Source organism: Lygodium microphyllum, chromosome 7, assembly GCF_053477565.2.
Source record: "Lygodium microphyllum isolate KBCC chromosome 7, Lygodium_microphyllum_v1.1.10, whole genome shotgun sequence".
NCBI classification, from domain to species: Eukaryota; Viridiplantae; Streptophyta; class Polypodiopsida; order Schizaeales; family Lygodiaceae; genus Lygodium; species Lygodium microphyllum.
The window spans coordinates 95,349,922-95,366,933 of record NC_141141.1 but is presented as its reverse complement, the minus strand read 5'-3'; the positions used below and the strand labels follow the sequence as shown (position 1 = coordinate 95,366,933).

The window sequence follows — 17,012 nt, the reverse complement described above, 5'->3', positions numbered from 1 at the left end:
AGAAAAGTATCATATTGCGATGAATATATCACGTGGTCTTCCTGCATGTATTCTAATCCATAAATATCGTGCATCATCATCTCTTTTTATTACTTGCACTATCCCTTTGAGGTCTTTCCGGTATAGTGTGGCCACACCTCCAGAACCCCTAGTAATTCCTAGTTTTCTAGTTGCTGGACGAAATGCACTTTCCCACCTATATCCCCGCACGTCTGGTAATCGGCTACCTTTACATTGATGTGTTTGTGTATACATTGCTATATCTATGTTTCGGAAGCTATCTTCAAAGTAACCAGCATCCAAGCGTAGGGCTCCATTACAATTTCATATTGACATCCAAAGTGTCTCATAGGCCTCGTACCGTCATGAAGTCCTTTTGTCAGTGATGATGACTCGTCCATCCCTATAAATAGCCCACTTTCCCTCTTTGCGAGCCTCCAATACCTTGGGCATGTGTTCTCTGCGATGCGCTATTTGTGCTGGGATAAGGTTCTCATCCAAATAAATCTTCTCACCCTTGAGGGCTCTCCTCTTGGAGAGGAAGGCCTTTTTTTTCTCTATGTCCCCAAAGCGAAGAATTAGAGCCTTGGACTTAGAGTCCTCTTTCCCCACTCTCCAAGCACTGACGATAGGTACGTCTAAAGCCCCAATTTTGTCAGCAAGTGTCTTAGCATCTTCCTATGGGCTGCTCTTCTCCTCCCATCCTACTACCCGTACATGTAAAACCCTAGCCCGTCTCCTAGCCTCTTCTTCCAAGGTAGCATTCATTACTTCAGTCTTGTTCACAGATGTTCCCTTATTCTTTTTTACTACCTCAATCCATGGGCTAGCTTCTTCTATCTGCTTCTGTGTTATCTTTGCCACTTTTGCCCATGAGTGAACCTCCCTTTCACATGCCTTCAAAGCCTCTTTCTCTTTTTGTAGTTCTTCTTGCACGTTCATTTCTTTTTTCTTAAATGTATTCAATTCTTTCTCCAGTTCTAAGATTTCACATTTGTAGGCATCTACCACTTTCAGCATTTCAATTTTCAGTGTGTGCATTTCGGACAGCATTTGTGCCTGTAAGTCATTCTTAATCTTTATCTACATGTCTTGCATTTCTGTCCTCTGATTTACTATCAGTTCGGCTTTGACCTACTCTCGTATTTCTCTCTCCAATTCTTGTCTCATAATTCGTACTTCAAAGCGAATCATGAGATGAATTTCTTCATATTTCTTTTCATTCATGGTGCGTGAGTTTCATTCATGGTACGTGAGGTCTTTCCATGCCTGTCAGATGCTGGGGAGACAGTCCAATCACGGACCCTACGGCCATACGTCTTGTACCGTGTGTTCTTAGAAGGGGTGTTGAACATTGCTTCCATGGACGGTTGTGCTAGTTCTTGATCAGATTCGTCTCCCAGATATTCATTTTCCACGGTTTGATGCTTGCATTTGTCTACATTATCCATCTCTCACACACTCTGTGTGCAAAGCCACTCAGCTTGTACTTTGTACTGCCAAAATCAGAGCAAATTCTGTGATTCCTGCAAATTTCCAGGGTTTTCCTAACCCCTCACTAAATTTTGGCAAGCCCCGTAATCTTTTACAAGCCCGAATGCCTTCACACTGTTTGCAGTCACCAAGACACAGTATAGACAGGCCAGCATTCATGTCATTCTGAGTACATTCACGTCCCTGCACGACAGTGGCTGTCTCCCTATGCAGAGTCGTGACCTTGCAAAGCAGCTCCTTCGGGTCAGCACTCACGCCAGTCCCGCCAGACTACTGTCACTATCGTTGCTTCCACCAGACAGCCGCCTCTTGTAGGACGGTCATGACAGTCACGTCAGCTCTTGTCACTCCCGCCAAACACATCCGTCATGCCAGCATCCCGTCACTCACGTTAGACACGTCTCGTCACCACCCCGTCTCGTCACCATCCCGTGACTCACGCCAGCATCCCGTCTCGTCACCACCCCGTCTCGTCACCATTCCGTGACTCATGCCACCATCCCATGGCTCACGCCAGAGAGAGATGGGAGTCGGACGCAATGAGAGAGAGAGACAAAAGAATAGAAGATCCACAATGACGGAATGCTGAATAAGAATGTAGATATGTGCACAGGCATAGTGAGAGAGAGAGCGAGAGAGAAAGAAAGAAAGAAAGAAAGATATATTAACGTCTACATAAGGCCAATGTGGCCTATGAGACAAAATCCAGAGTACATCCATGTCTAGTGCCATCTCATCAGTAAGGTAAAGATAACATTACAAATAAGTGGGTGGCCTATGAAACAATACTGAAAATAACTATATGATGGGACTATACTAGGGTTGAACCATGTGTAGTGTTATTCCATCAATAGAAAAGAAAAGGAAAGGAAAGGAGAACCAAATCTGATAGAACCATGCACAAAAGTGTGGTGGGGACTATGGGCTGTAGGTGATCTCAAGATCTGTACATGATCTCAGCTATGATGCGATCCCTAGCTGCTTCACTGATATGCCTCGTAGTGAGTCTACGGTGTCTCGTGATAATGGCTCTAATCCGACTGTGGTGTGGCCTCCTCGAACGCGGTCTTGGTAGATGGGGTCGTCGTGCTCGACGAAGGGAAGTGGCTCTATCCAATGTGACACCACGCTGTGGCCTGTAAGGTGTCTAGAGGGGTGACTCTGTCTCTGCTAGGTTAGTAGTGTTAGTAGGGTCGGCTCTGTAGAAGAAGTCTGTCACTACTCTCTGTGTGTGTCCCTCTCGGTGAGCTGGCCTCCTGTCTCGTAGTAGTGCAGTTCGGTGCCTCGCTCCAGGAGGAAAAGACCTAGGCATCTCTGGTCCTCGTACTCCATGACGCGACGAAGGGGTCCAAATCCATCACGGAAGAGGCAGTGGTACCGTCCTCATATGTCATAGTATACTGTGCATCTGCATATGTAGTGCTCCTCCGTCTCAGGCTCTCGACCACAGAGCTGGGAAGTCCTATCCTCTGCTAGGGTATTTGTCCATTTGCCTGTCTCCATCTCAAGCCTATGTGAGGAGGTGCGAATCTATCCGATAGCAACCCGTACGCTATGGGAGAGGTGAATGTCCATATATGCTGGCCGAATAGTGAAACCATCATTAGAGAGACGCAAGAAATGACTCCTGTAGAACTCCATCCTTGATCCTAGAGGGAGTGGTGGATGCATCCATGTCCTTGCTGTCTCAATCCTCAAGATATCAGCTCTGATCACCTGGTTCAACTCTGATTAGCTGAGAGAAAGTCTAGGGTAGTCAAGGCTATAATCCAAAGGTGGAAGACAATCAATATCCAAACCATGTAGACTCATCCAAATAGTCATCTGTGAAAACCAACAGTTCTTCTCGCCTCCAACTGCTAGTTGTCTAGATGAGGTTAGTGCCAATCTAGAGTATCTATGGCGTGGAAGTTCCCATAGTCTGTGCAAAAAGGTCACTGCCCTAAAGATTGCCTCCGTAACTATAGGTGTTACCCCTAGCTCTAGTCTGACAATGAGATGTAGAGTGGAGGGCTTACTCCTAATCATGCGTGCTATCATCATGATCAATGGCCTTTCCACGCTATCCCAACCATCATAATAATCCCTCTCTATTCCAATCTGATCAGTGAGTCGACTAAGACGCCTGTGGTACAAGGTGCAACCCCATACCTCTAATCCATATAGTAATGTAGGTGTGACTAGGGTGTCAAACAACCAGAGTTTGGTGGGGGGCTCCTGGAACGATATGTGAGCACATTGACTCTCGAGTGCCCCTAGTGCTGCATATCCACGTGCCAGACGTACCTCCGATGCCCCTCTCAATGAAAAACGTGGGCCAGAGAAGGTGACTCCCAAATAGACATATTCCCTCACATGCTCCAGTATGTCTCCCCCAAATGTGAACTGGTACATAGATCTAGTCACCCATGCTGCTGAAGTATTGAAAACAATGGTTTTGGTCTTCCCAAGGTTCACTGTGATGTCTTTGTCTCTACAGAAGATGTGCAAAGCGTCTAGATGGCACTGCAATCCCTCCGATGAGTCTGAAATGAGAACAATATCATCTGCATACAGTAATATCGGTATCAGCACCCCTGCCAGGCTAGCTCCAGCTCCTTCTCCTTGGTTTATGTAATCAGACACTTCATCTATGTATACCAAATAATGTGGGTGAAAGTGGGCATCCTTGTTTCACTCCTATGGTACTGTCAATCCTCTCTGATAGCCCCCCAAGTGCTCATACATGACCTATCACTGCCTCATATAATGCATAGACACCCCATCGTATACCCTCTGGTGCTTCAATGTCCTGCAATCTCTGCATGATGCGTGTACGAGGCACTGTATCAAAAGCTTTGCGAAAGTCTACAAAGCAACAATAGATCCTCTTGTCTCAGGCTCGACCCTCCTCAATAATGGCTCTAAGTGTGAGAATGTGGTCCAGCATGGTATATCTTCATCTGAAACTTGCCTGTCCTTGTGCTCTCTTGCATTGCATTTCAGCCCATTCACTGAGTTCACGCTCCAATATAGATCCATATATCTTGGCCAAAGCATGACCAATCATGATAGTCCTATAGTTGCTAGGAATCAGGGGATCACCACTTTTAAATAGCAGGATTATAGTATTGTTTGACCAACTCATAGGAAAACCTTCACATACTGCTCTATTGAACATATGTGCTAATATCGGTGCTAATATGTCACAAGCATGTGAGAAATGTTCTACTACTAGTCCATCCTTATCCTTTGCCCTCCCATTTTGTAATCTATAAATTGCATCTCTAAGTATTTTCCATGTGAGGAAAGACCACTGTGTTGGCCTACAAGCTTGTGGGGGCTGCATAGGTGGCTGTCCTAGCAAGTTATACAGTTGTCTCCCATAGTCAAGCTACGCATCTGGTGATGTAATCTGTATGGGGGGCTGTCTTTCATGGAACATCTTCCATGCGCTTTTGCTATCCCGCCCCAAAAATAGCTAATATATCTCTGCTTCTGCTTTCGCTAAGTAGTCTCGGTTCTTCTTCCGCACAAGGCGTTTGAAGAACGCCTTTGCTTGGTGATGTGTCTGAGTGCCTAGCTCCACTTCCCTCTGTAGGCAAGCTCGTGTGACTCTACACTCATCGTCATACCACCTATTTTGGGAAGCAGTAGATCGTGTGGGCCTACATCGGGGCAAGGTGTGTGGGAATGCATACATGGCTGATCCATGTATGGCCTCTGCTAAATCCCTTGTACATTCTTCCAACGATCTACTCGAGTCCAATGTATGTAAACTGGTCTGCAAAGAACCACTGTAGATGTGTGAGATGCCTTCTGTAAAGTAGTACTTGGGATGTTTAGGGAGGCATGGTGTTTCATGTTTCGTATGTACACAAGAGAGCATGAGTGTCAAAATACCATGATCTGCTGCTATGCCAATTGGTCTCTTAGATATCTTAAAGTTTTGGATGTCTAGTATCAATGCTGGTGAGCCTATCAAGTAGTCCACAGTACTTGCCCCTCCTTTGTGATTCCAACATGTCAACTTGTTAGATCCTGGCCATTGTGGCAGACCATTAAAGATGGCTAGTCTACGTGCACTTCCCAAAGTCAATAGGCGTGTTCCATAGATACTCACTTCTTTATCTTGGGCTCTCCTACGTAGGCCTATTTCATCTATGTCGATCTCTTTGAACATGGCATTATCATGCATATAAAAGTCACTCTATCTATCTCCGGTGCGTGCATTGAAATCTCCTACTAATAATATGTCCCCAATGCTAGCATATCTCATGATATTCTCATAAAGTACATCAAAGGGTGATCCATCTCGTGTGGCATAGGTAGAATTTGCAGGAGGAAAGTAGCATATTGCGATGAATATATCCTATGGTCTGCCTATATGTATCCTAATCCATAAATATCGTGCATCATCATCTCTTTTCATTACTTGCACTATCCCTTTGAGGTCTTCCCGGCATAGTATGGCCACACCTCCAGAACCCCTAGTGCTTCCTGGTTTTCTAGCTGCTGGACGAAATGCACAAAAGAATAGAAGATCCACAATGAAGGAATGCTGAATAAGAATGTAGATATGTGCACAGGCATAGTGTGTATGCCTGCGTATTTCCACCTTGATGATGTCACCCTATTATACACCTCGAAGTCTATAGCAGTCAGCACAATCTCTACACGGTCTCAGCCTAAGCACTCAGCCTGCCAAATCTGGCCAACTTGTGCCAGATTTGGCTGACTGCATAAAAACCTATTGAAAAAGGTAAAAACTGCCACGTCATCACTACGATCAGTAAATGCGACTGCTAACGTGGCTTGTCCGACTGCTGCACATGCAAAACTGTCCTGCACTGCCACATGGCATTCCAACAACACACAAACTCTAACAAACTGCTCTCGAATGCCTATCTAACAAGAAAATGCATGATCACTTCCTAATCTCACATGATCATAACTCTAACACCCCCTCTAAAATCCTGGACACGCAGCATGAGGCTAAGGGATATGGAATGTTGTCAAAGTAAAGCCTGAGGAAGCGCCTTCGTAAACAAATCAACAAGATTGTCCTCCATCTTGTAGTACTCCATATCTATGGTCCCATCCAGAAGCTTCTCCCGAATGAAGTGGCACTGTATTTCTATGTGCTTCATCAAGCATGGAACATTGGGTTCCGTGCCTAGGCAATGTAAGTCTCATTGAAGCAACGAAGAGTAGTAGGACCTAGCTAAGAGCAGCCAGGCTCCTCCTTGAACAACCTCAAAAGGCACACTTTCTCACATGTGGTAGAAGATGCTGCTCGATACTCCACCTCAGTCTAAGATAAGGCAACCGTGGGTTGCTTCTTACTACTCCAAGAAATAGCATCTACACCCAAGGTAAAGCAATAACCTGTCATGGACCTACTATGGTCCACATCTCTAGCCTAATCTGAATCACTCGAACCTGTAAGCACAAGATTTGAACGATCTGCACCTACTGGATAATAGATCCCTAGATTGAGGATCCCCTTCAGGAACTGCAATATTCTCCAAGCAACCTACCAATGCACCATCTTGGACTCACTCATGAAGTCAGCTACCGAGCCTACAGCAAAACATAAGTCAACACAAGTGTTGAGGAGCCAAATCAAAGAACCAACCAACTACCGATAGAGGGTAGCATCAGCCAAAGGAGAATCTAAGTGGGCAGTGACCTTCCAGTTCAAATCCATAGGAGTAAAAATGGATGTGCATCCCTCCATCTCAAACGTAACCAAGAGCTCCTGTACATACCGTTGTTGGGAGATGAAGATCCCCCTGAGAGTCTAAGAGATCTCATGGCCAGGAAAAAAGTGGAGAAGGCCCGAATCCATCATCTCAAACTTCTCATGAAAAGCTGCTTTCATTTGCTCAACCATCAAGGTATGGTCACCTACCACAATCCAATCATCCACCTAAAGGCTGAATAACACACAACCTCCATTAAAAGTGTATACATAAAGTTGTGGATCGGCATTGGAGTGTCAATATCCCAACTTCTCTTGGAGGAACAAGTCTATCTTCTTGTCCCAAGCACACAGAGCCTGTTTGAGGCCATATAAGGCCTCAACCTGTAGACTTTTCTGTCTGACAATCCAAAGCTAGGAGGCTGCTCTACATCAATCTCCTCCTTCAAGTCTCTGTTCAAGAAGGCAAACTTTACATCTAGCTGATGTACCGGCCATCTCCTATGGTCAACCAAGGCAAGAATAGCTCCAATAGTTGCCATGCGAGCAATGGAGGCAAAAGTATCACGGAAATCAACTCCTAGACGCTGTGCAAAACCTTCAACAACATGGTGGGCCTTGTGCTTATCCAAAGTGCCATCACTATGGTATTTGGTCTTGAAGATCCATTTGACACCAATCACCTTCTGATGAGTAGGACAAGGCACGAGGTACCAAGTGTCGTTCCTCTCATTAGCATCCAACTCATACTCCACTATTTTCTGCCAACACTCAAACTACAAAGCCTTCTTCGTGGAGGTAGGCTCCCTATCCTGCATCCACCTACGTGCGGACGGAATAAGCCGTCGCCCACCAATCCTGGTGGTCAGGACCCATACCGTCGCCCTTCAGTCCCGTCAAGCCTGCGCGTCCTGGTCCTGAGTGCCATGCTGGAGGGTCCCGTGTTCTGTTGCGCCTATTTACTGCCCCGTCACATTGCTACGCCTGCAGACGCCCATCTTGCTTCGACTATTGTGTTGTCCGCGGGTCCTCCTACTCACGTTCGTTCATGCCTGTAGAGGTGCCAAGCTGCTGTAAACCCTAATCTCGACAGTCGTCAGAGAAGCAGCGCCTTGACGAGAGTGCTCACTAATCTGTACAGAGAGAGAGAGAGAGTGTGTGTGTGTGTGTGTGTACCTCGCTTGCAACCTGTCATCGGTACCTGCCTTCCACGACCTCTGCCCGTGCCCGCCTGCAACCTGTTCGTGTGGTGCCCTGAACTGTTCCTGAGACACAGACGCTACGTTGGGAGAAGGGCAGCTCTGTCCTAGACAGAAACAGTCTTGCTATCCGAGTAGTCTTCAGCACACCCTGCTTGAAGGTCATCTTACTTGCAGATCGTGGCTCTGCATCTGACTTGTACACGTGGTGATACAACATGGCTGGTCTGGATATGGCCTTTATCGACCAAACGGTGGCAGCTCTTGGTCCGGATTCTGATACAGAGGAACCAGAGGATATGGATCCTTGCACACAGGAGATGCCCCCTGGTCTTGACTTCCAGCCTGCGGGCAAACGTACCAAGCATACTTCGGAAGATACAATGGATCATCAGGAACGTTCTTATGCTCAGGTTGCTTCTGATTCTGTGGATTCTCATGATGTTGACTGGGAGCATTTGTTGGAGTTTGCCAACACTTTGCTTGGTGATTATGTTCAACATAATCATGAAGCGTTTTCTGACTCTGGAACTGACGATGTTCTGGAAGCCACTGTGGACCCGAAAAATGTATTGCCCTCATTCTCAATGTTTTATGAACGTGCTACTATACTCTTCTTCACTGGTAGGATCTCAGTGCTTTCCCATATTCGCCAATGGCTGCAAAGTCTACTATAACGGGAGTGTGTTGAAGAGATTTTTGTTGGGCCCCGAGGCTTTTATGAGGTGCTGTTGAAATCTGAGAAGCATCGTGCCGATCTGCTGTCTAAACTGCCATTGTTCTTTGATCGCCGTTTGGTCCATGTTGTGCCATGGCGCCCAATGGCAGATTTTCAGCGCCTGCTTCAACGTGAATGCCCGGTGTGGGTTGAAGTGGAAAACTGTCCGGCTGTCTATTGGCCATTGTTAAAGGATGCCATGGCCGTTGTGGGTACTGTTTTGGTTCCCCCGAGCCTAAGGGCCATGAATTGTAACCGTTTGTGTATACTATGGGACACTGCTCGGAAAAGGCCTGCTTGGTTACGTCTTAATTGCTCTGGCATACATCCTTTACACTTTCAGTTGAAATGGGGTAACTTTGTAGGGTATTGTTTTTCATGTGGAAAATTGGGGCATTTTATGGCTGAATGCCCAGTGAAGCAACCGATTTCAGATGCTGAGCATGTTTTGCCTCCCATGGAAGATATGGTGCTTGATGCTCCGTCGCAGGATGCAACCCAGCCACCTAAAGTTTTGGATAAAGGTAAACATGTTTTGGGTTTGGATACCCGTGGCAATGATTGGATAGATATACGTGCAAAAAAAGGTAAAAGGTTTGATGATGGCATGGCGGATACTGTGCCTAATGCTTCACAAGATTCCTTGCGTACTTATACGCACAGGAAAGAAACGTTGTCTTCAGAGCACACTGCTCATGCAATGGTTTCTTCTGCTCCTTGCAATCAGCCTACTAGGAAAGTATATACGGACGGTCCGAAGAGCCCACCTACTAAGTTGGCTTTTGACGCTCGAGGTAACATGATTACTCCATGGGGTCGTCGTTATCCCCGTTCCATCCCCAAGACAATGGATACACAGTCTACCTCTAAATCTGGCCGTCAGAACTCTTTTGCCGTGTTAGCTGATTTTTTGGATGAGGAAGTCCTTGACATTCTAGCAGAAAAGGTTAAATCGAGGCAAGCTTTGCCTCGTTCCTGATTTTCTTTTTTGAATATACATGAAGATAGCCACGTGGAATGTGTGAGACATTTGTTCTTGCAATAAGCAACATGCCATGTGGACTGTATTGCATGAGAATCAGTGGAATGTCTTGTGTGCTGTTGAGAACAAGAGTCACGTAAAGCAAGAAAATTTGTGGATTGCCATGGGTTTTGCTTGTTTTATGCAGGGACACATGCTATGCATTATTCTGGTGTGCTTATGATTGTACATGAGAAATATCAGCCTGTTCTTATTAAAAATGATGTTCATGGTCGTTTTGTGGTAATTGAAGTTTTATTTGAAGGAGAGATCTTATGGTAACTTGGCCTCTATGCTCCAAATGACCCTTTATCCCGCCGGGATCTTTGGAATACTTTGCAGATCTCCTTGTCACTTGGCACACGGGGTTTTTTTATGGGGGATTTTAATATGTGTGTTGATTCTTCACAGTCCACATCAAAGCTGTCGGACCATTTTCCTCTACAGCTTGAGATGCTTGCGCAACCCATTGCACCTTTCAAGCAATTTCTAGATAGACTCCCCTTGCGTTTCAACTCGTCTTATTTGAAGCATTCAATCTTTCAGGGTTATATGCAGCAATTGATTGATAGATTTTTATTGGACTTTTCCTCTAAGGACAATGCTTCTTTTGAACAATTGCTCTCTAATGTACAGTGGGTTGTTCGGCAGTATGGGATCCATCATGCCTCTCTTTGTCGGCGGTGTCGACAAGCAGCGGAGGAATTACTAGCTTTGGTTCGTTCTCTACTGGTGGAGACTCCACATGATGTATTTCTGCTGCCACTTGCTATGCGTTTGGCTGATCTTATTAAAGAGTTTCAGTTGAAATCTTATCAGCAAGCCAAATTGCAAAATTTGACTGAGAATTTGCAAGATAGTGCTTGTTAGACTCATAAGTTCTTTCGAGCTTTACATGCATCTCCGGCTCGAGAGAATATGACTAGACTCCAGGATGCAGAAGGTCAAATGGTCATTGATTCTCAGACTATTGTGAATATGTGCAGGAATTATTTTCTAGACCTTCTTGGTTTTACTCCTTCACCTTCTAACCAAGTTACTCATGCCCGTTCAGTTTTCTATGATTTAGTCCGCAATCAGGTTCCACATGACATGCAAACTACTTTGGAGACAGATATTTGTGAGGCGGAGGCTATGGATGTTTCGTTACACTTGCCCAAGGATAAAAGTCCCGGTTGGGATGGTCTCACCAATGAATTCTTTGAGGTTTTTACTATCCAACTGGTGAAACCATTGACGGCTTTGTTTCAGCAGGTTTGGGAAACAGGGTTCATGCCTTCCTCATGGAAAGAAGGTCTTATCAAACTGCTTCCAAAAGTTCCTTCACCGTCAATGCTGAAACATTGGCGACCAATTTCTTTGATGGGTTCGGTGTATAAAATCTTTTCCAAAGTGATGGCGAATCGGCTCCATAAGCATCTTCCTGCCATTGTGCATCCTCTTCAATATGGTTTCATTAAGGACCGAAACATTCTGCATAATGTCTTAAATGTGCAAATGGCTATTGACTATGCAAGGCACTCTAATCAGGAGGTGGTATTGATTCAATTGGACCTGGAAAAGGCTTTTGATTATTTAGAGTGGTCTTTCATTGCAGAACTTATGTCTATATGGGCTTTGGTACTTGGATGTCTCGTTTGATCTTCACCATTAATGCTACGGCTTCTTCGCGAGTTATGCTAAATGGTAGTGTTACCAAGCCATTTGTCCTTGCACGCTCTGTGAGACAAGGTTGCCCTTTGAGTCCTCTCTTTTTTGCCCTTGCAACTCATCCGATTCTTTCGATGTTGTCTCATATGGTAGCCTCTTCTCAGTTGGCTGGATTGTCTCTTCCTTTTGGACAGCACTTCATTAGTCAATCCTTGGTTGATGACAGCTTTATAATTTTGTGTGCAGACGAGGATAATCTTCGCAAAAGCATTAGATGTTTGGACTCTCTTTGGTCATGCTTATGGTCTTCATATCAATACTTTGAAATCAGCCATTCTCAGTTGCACGGAGTCAGATTTGCAGTCATTGGACTGGCAGGGAATGGTTATTCCCCGTGGTTCCATTGTCAGGCATCTTGGGTACCCTTTGGGTGTTGATGTTCGGCCAAAGCAACTAATAGAGTGGATTTCACAGAAACTGGCATCTAAGTTTCTGTATTGGAAGTCGCTGGCTTGGCCCTTCCATGTTCGCCTCAAAGTGGCTCAGACAATTATGTTGCCAATGCTCACATATTTCTTGCCATTGCTGCCTTGGACTACTGCTACATTGAATGCTCTTACTCAATACATTCGTTTCATGTTATGGAAGAATGACTCCTTGCATGCAGGCATTTCATGGATTTCTTGGTCCCATGCATGTACCCAAAAACGCATGGGTAGTGGGACTATTTTGGATGCCGAAACTCATATGCTGGTACTTCATTGGTCTCTTTTTCGTGCCATGTGCTTGGATCATCACCCGTGGGTCTTTATAGCCCGTTATTTTCTTGAGGATCACGGGCTTGTGCATGGTAATACCCAAATTCGGAGCTCCTGGTGGCATGTTCTTAATGCAAACTCTCGGTTTTCTAGTCCTTCTTCATTCCTACTTGCTCATTTGGTATGTTCTTGGAAATTGGTTCTCCAGAAGACTCGGTGGCATCCAGCGGAGGACCACTTAGATACTAACTCTTTTCAATTGGAATTGTTGGCAGCCTCGCGATTACTTTCTTGGAAAGGCAAACATGAGTTCAGACCAAAATTTAACCACATGGCACGTTTGGGCTTAACTTCAGTTGTAGATGCCACCCTTGCTAGTCGCAATGTGTTGATATCGTTTCGTACAGCCAGGAAGCTTTTCAGGATCCCTCGTGGATACCGTGATTTATGGGAACGGCTTTTGCTAGTGCTCCAAAGCAAACAACCCTTTACTGCCCTTGCTTCGAATTGTCCCTAGCAAGACTGGGACCTTGCAAGTCGGCTGAATTTGGAAAAGGCCTCAGCTAACCAGGTGTATCATCTTCTGATTAAAGATCATCAATGGCTAGTTACTCATTTGGTATGTTCTTGGAAATTGGTTCTCTAGAAGACTCGGTGGCATCCAGCGAAGGACCGCTTAGATACTAACTCTTTTCAATTGGAATTGTTGGCAACCTCGCGATTACTTTCTTGGAAAGGCAAACATGAGTTCAGACCAAAATTTAACCACATGGCACGTTTGGGCTTAACTTCAGTTGTAGATGCCACCCTTGCTAGTCGCAATGTATTGATATCATTTCGTACAGCCAGGAGGCTTTTCAGGATCCCTCGTGGATACCGTGATTTATGGGAACGGCTTTTGCTGGTGCTCCAGAGCAAACAACCCTTTACTGCCCTTGCTTCGGATTGTCCCTAGCAGGACTGGGACCTTGCAAGTCGGCTGAATTTGGAAAAGGCCTCAGCTAACCAGGTGTATCATCTTCTGATTAAAGATCATCAATGGCTGGTTACTAAAGCTAATACTGTATAGGGATTGCGTAAATCTCAATCATGGTGGAACGCAACTGTGATGGAGGGCTGGTTGAACAAGACACCTTTCAAATGCAAGGTCTTTCTTTGGAGGGTGATGTGATTGGTGGTCTTCCTCTTGCTTCGGCCCTTTCTAAGCGTCGAATCTCCAACGGCAATTGTTTCTTTTGCACCACTAGTGTGGAATCGGCCCGTCATCGATTTATTTCTTGCCCTCTCGCTAAGAAAATCCGGTCACTCTTGTCAGCGGTTTGGCGAGCAGTGCTTGGTTTCTCGCTAAGCCCTTTTGATTGGGTTTTTGTACGGCCCAAATACCCCACACCGGCACAGTCGCATATAAAGATCTTGTTTCACTTTCTTCGATTCTAGGGCTACTAGCACAATTGGACCATTTGGAATGCTTTTCTTTTTTATTCAGCCTCTAATGTTCAGGGACATATTGCAAGGCTTAAAGGTCTGTTGCATTGGCAGATAGATCTCATTCGGCACTCTGACTTAGTCCCTCGGGAGGACTTACTTCCCTGGCATATGGCAATTTCCTCTGCGTCTTTGCCATGAGTTTTGTAACTCTTTTGTTGCTTAGTACTTTATAAATATAACATCCATTACGGAAAAAAAAGAGAGAGAAAGAGACAAAAGAATAAGAAGATCTGCAATGAAGGAATGCTGAATAAGAATGCATATATGTACACCAGCGCAATGCGTATGTCTGCATATCTCCACCTCGATGATGTCACCCTACTATACACTTCGAGGTCTACAGCAGTCAACACGATCTCTACACGGTCTTAGCCCGTGATCTGCAATCAGAAGTATATGAATGTGTGCTGAACATCTGCTATTTATAGCACTAAATATGGGCCAGTCGAAATAGCAGTTGGCCTACCAAATCTGGCCGACTGCATAAAAGCCTGCCAAAAAAGGAAAAAACTACCACATCATCACTGTGATCAGTAAATGCAATTGTTTACATGGCCTGTCCAACTGCTGCACGTGTGAAACTGTCCTGCGCTGCCACGTGGCACTCCAGCTAATTTTCACTATTCAGCACCGATGCAGCTGCAGCATACAAAATTCCTCTGGTGAGGTTTTTAGAACATCCACTGTCACATGGAGGCTCCTGTGCTGCATGGGAAAGTAGGACTAGTAAACTTGCAGTTCCATTATTAGATCCAGCACTGTTTCTTGTGCATCCACTTTCTCTTCATCTAGCAGCTCTGTGATATTGTAATCTGCAGAATTCAGCTTACTGGACATTTCTCAAGTATCAACATATAACTTGTGAGTCCACTTATAGCTCTCAACATTGATACGATCTTGTGGTTACTCAGGAATCTTGCTCTGCATTGTCGTCAAAGTATGAGAAGGTGCCTATATTAACTTTTTAAGCCAGTCCAATGTTCGGAAGTCGGCACATCAAACATGCTACTATGCATCCTTTCTACAGAGGCATACAGATATTAGCTCGACGGAACAATGATACATCCTTCCACCAGGGTGCGATGGGCACCGGGATTCCCCATGGCTTGAAGTTCAATTTCAGTCCGATGGAGAAGAAAAAGACAAAAGCAAAGACACAATAGACACCTTCCTCCAAAAACTCAAATGGAAGCATGAGAAACAGCAAAATGCAACAGGAATACCAAACTCAGAGACACAGCAATCTGTGCAATCACCTAAATACACAAATTTGAGCTATCATCTGCTATGGAATCAAAGACGCTGGAACATTGCAATCGCCTAAATACAAGAATTTGAGCTATCACATGGATTTCTCGTACATAGCAACTTAATACAGAGATGAAGCAACACACCTGCCCAATTCTGTACGGTGCCTTGGCAATGGGGTAAAGGATAATTGAATCAAGCTGGCCATGAGGTTACGGGTATCCAGGCAATCGGATGAAGGTTACGGGTGGTCGGACCAAGCTACCAATGCATCAATGGGCAGGCTTGCAGAAGCCTGGTTATGAAGCTCTAGTTGAGCTTAAGCAGTGATGGCTACAAGAGTCTTGGTCGATCATCATCCAGAAAACATTATTTTTAATGGCCTTCACATGACAGCCAGTTCCGTCATGTAGAAAACGTTAATCTTTATGGTTGGTTAGAAGAGTGTCTTTCACATGACATCCATTACGAGGCATCCAAAGTAAGTATCTTTTAGAGGACATTAATGGACGTCAAGTGAAAGTGATTCAAATTGTTATCAACCAATTATTTGTTAATTTTGTGTGGTCTTCTTTATAGAAATTATGGCAATATTGCCTCAATTACTAAGCCTATAAAAGTGCCCTTTTCTACAATAAGAAACTATCTTAATCATGATAGTATGATCTTCGTGTCTATATTTTCTATTAGTTTCCAAAGCAATATATTTGTTTAATGCATCATCATTGGTGCACATTAGACTTTATGCCATCATTAAACACACAAAGATGTACCATATGTATCTCTTCCATATCAGCACTACTCTAGTTGTGTGGGAACCACCCCCCGCCCCCAAGCACATTATACCACCCTCCCTAGTTACTCAAGTGTATGAATTCCCCTCTTGTGTTGATGAGTCACCTCCTTCACTTAAGAAAACAAGAAGTGGAAAGGAATTACCTACACATTTCCAATCCCACCCTCTCTAGTTTATCCTAAACACAGACCATACCGATGCTCAATCTCCCCTTCATTGAAGCAAAAAGGAAGTGGTAAAGTTAAAACATCACAAAGACCCTTTTTGGCATTACTTTCCTAAAAAGAATAGGTTTTGTACATTTTGTTAGAAACTTGGCCGTGTACATGACAATTGTCACCAAAATTGTGCAAAGTCCAAGGTATTAAACCCACACCTAAAATCACACCATCCATAGCTCAGGGTATTCTACCCACACTAAAGCTAAATCTTCAATTCCCAATCCAGCCTTAAACCCTTTTGGTGGTGATAGTGCCACTCTAAGGAATTCAAGAGAATCCTCCCTAAGGCGATAACGAGGTGGTAGCACAATTTCTCCACCCCCTAGCATCCGTGTTTATCACTAGCTAACCATTAGTGCAATGGATTCTAGATATCCCCCCCCCCCCCCCCCACTAGTCAATGCCTTATGGCATATCTGTGTTCATCAATGGCTAGCCACTGGTGCAATGGATTCTAGATACCCCCCCCCCCCCCCCCCCCCCCCGGGTTAGTGCCTTATGGCATATTTGACTAGTTCAGTCATATCATTATTTGCATTCCTTCATCGTTGATACCCTTGTAGAGGAGACTTTGCACATGCTCTGTGTTTTGTGATTTGTGAGCCAACCATCACTCTATCCTCCCATGGACACTATTACATCCAAAAAAGGACCAGGGATGGGCAAAAGGGGGGGAGAATAAATTTCAAAGTGGTTCAATTGTGCCTTTGCAAGTCTTCATAGGCCACTAGGTAGC

General features: G+C 44.8%; 1 protein-coding gene and 1 pseudogene across 3 annotated transcripts in view; both read right to left on the bottom strand.

The window, feature by feature from the left end:
- Nucleotides 1-15,701, bottom strand: part of LOC148033718 (sodium/calcium exchanger NCL1-like) — a 190,993-nt gene extending 175,292 nt beyond the window's left edge. For 2 of the 3 annotated variants that reach the window (XM_087681695.1, XM_087681697.1), the window contains exon 1: nucleotides 15,406-15,699. In XM_087681695.1, the coding sequence (XP_087537821.1) occupies nucleotides 15,406-15,467 (62 nt within the window). In that variant the 5' untranslated portion in view covers nucleotides 15,468-15,699. Of the gene's footprint in view, nucleotides 1-15,405 lie in introns of all 3 variants that reach the window. The other variant, XM_087681696.1, reaches the window with a different exon arrangement.
- LOC148033719 (uncharacterized) lies at nucleotides 364-8,596 on the bottom strand (annotated as a pseudogene).
- Nucleotides 15,702-17,012: the final 1,311 nt, after the last annotated feature.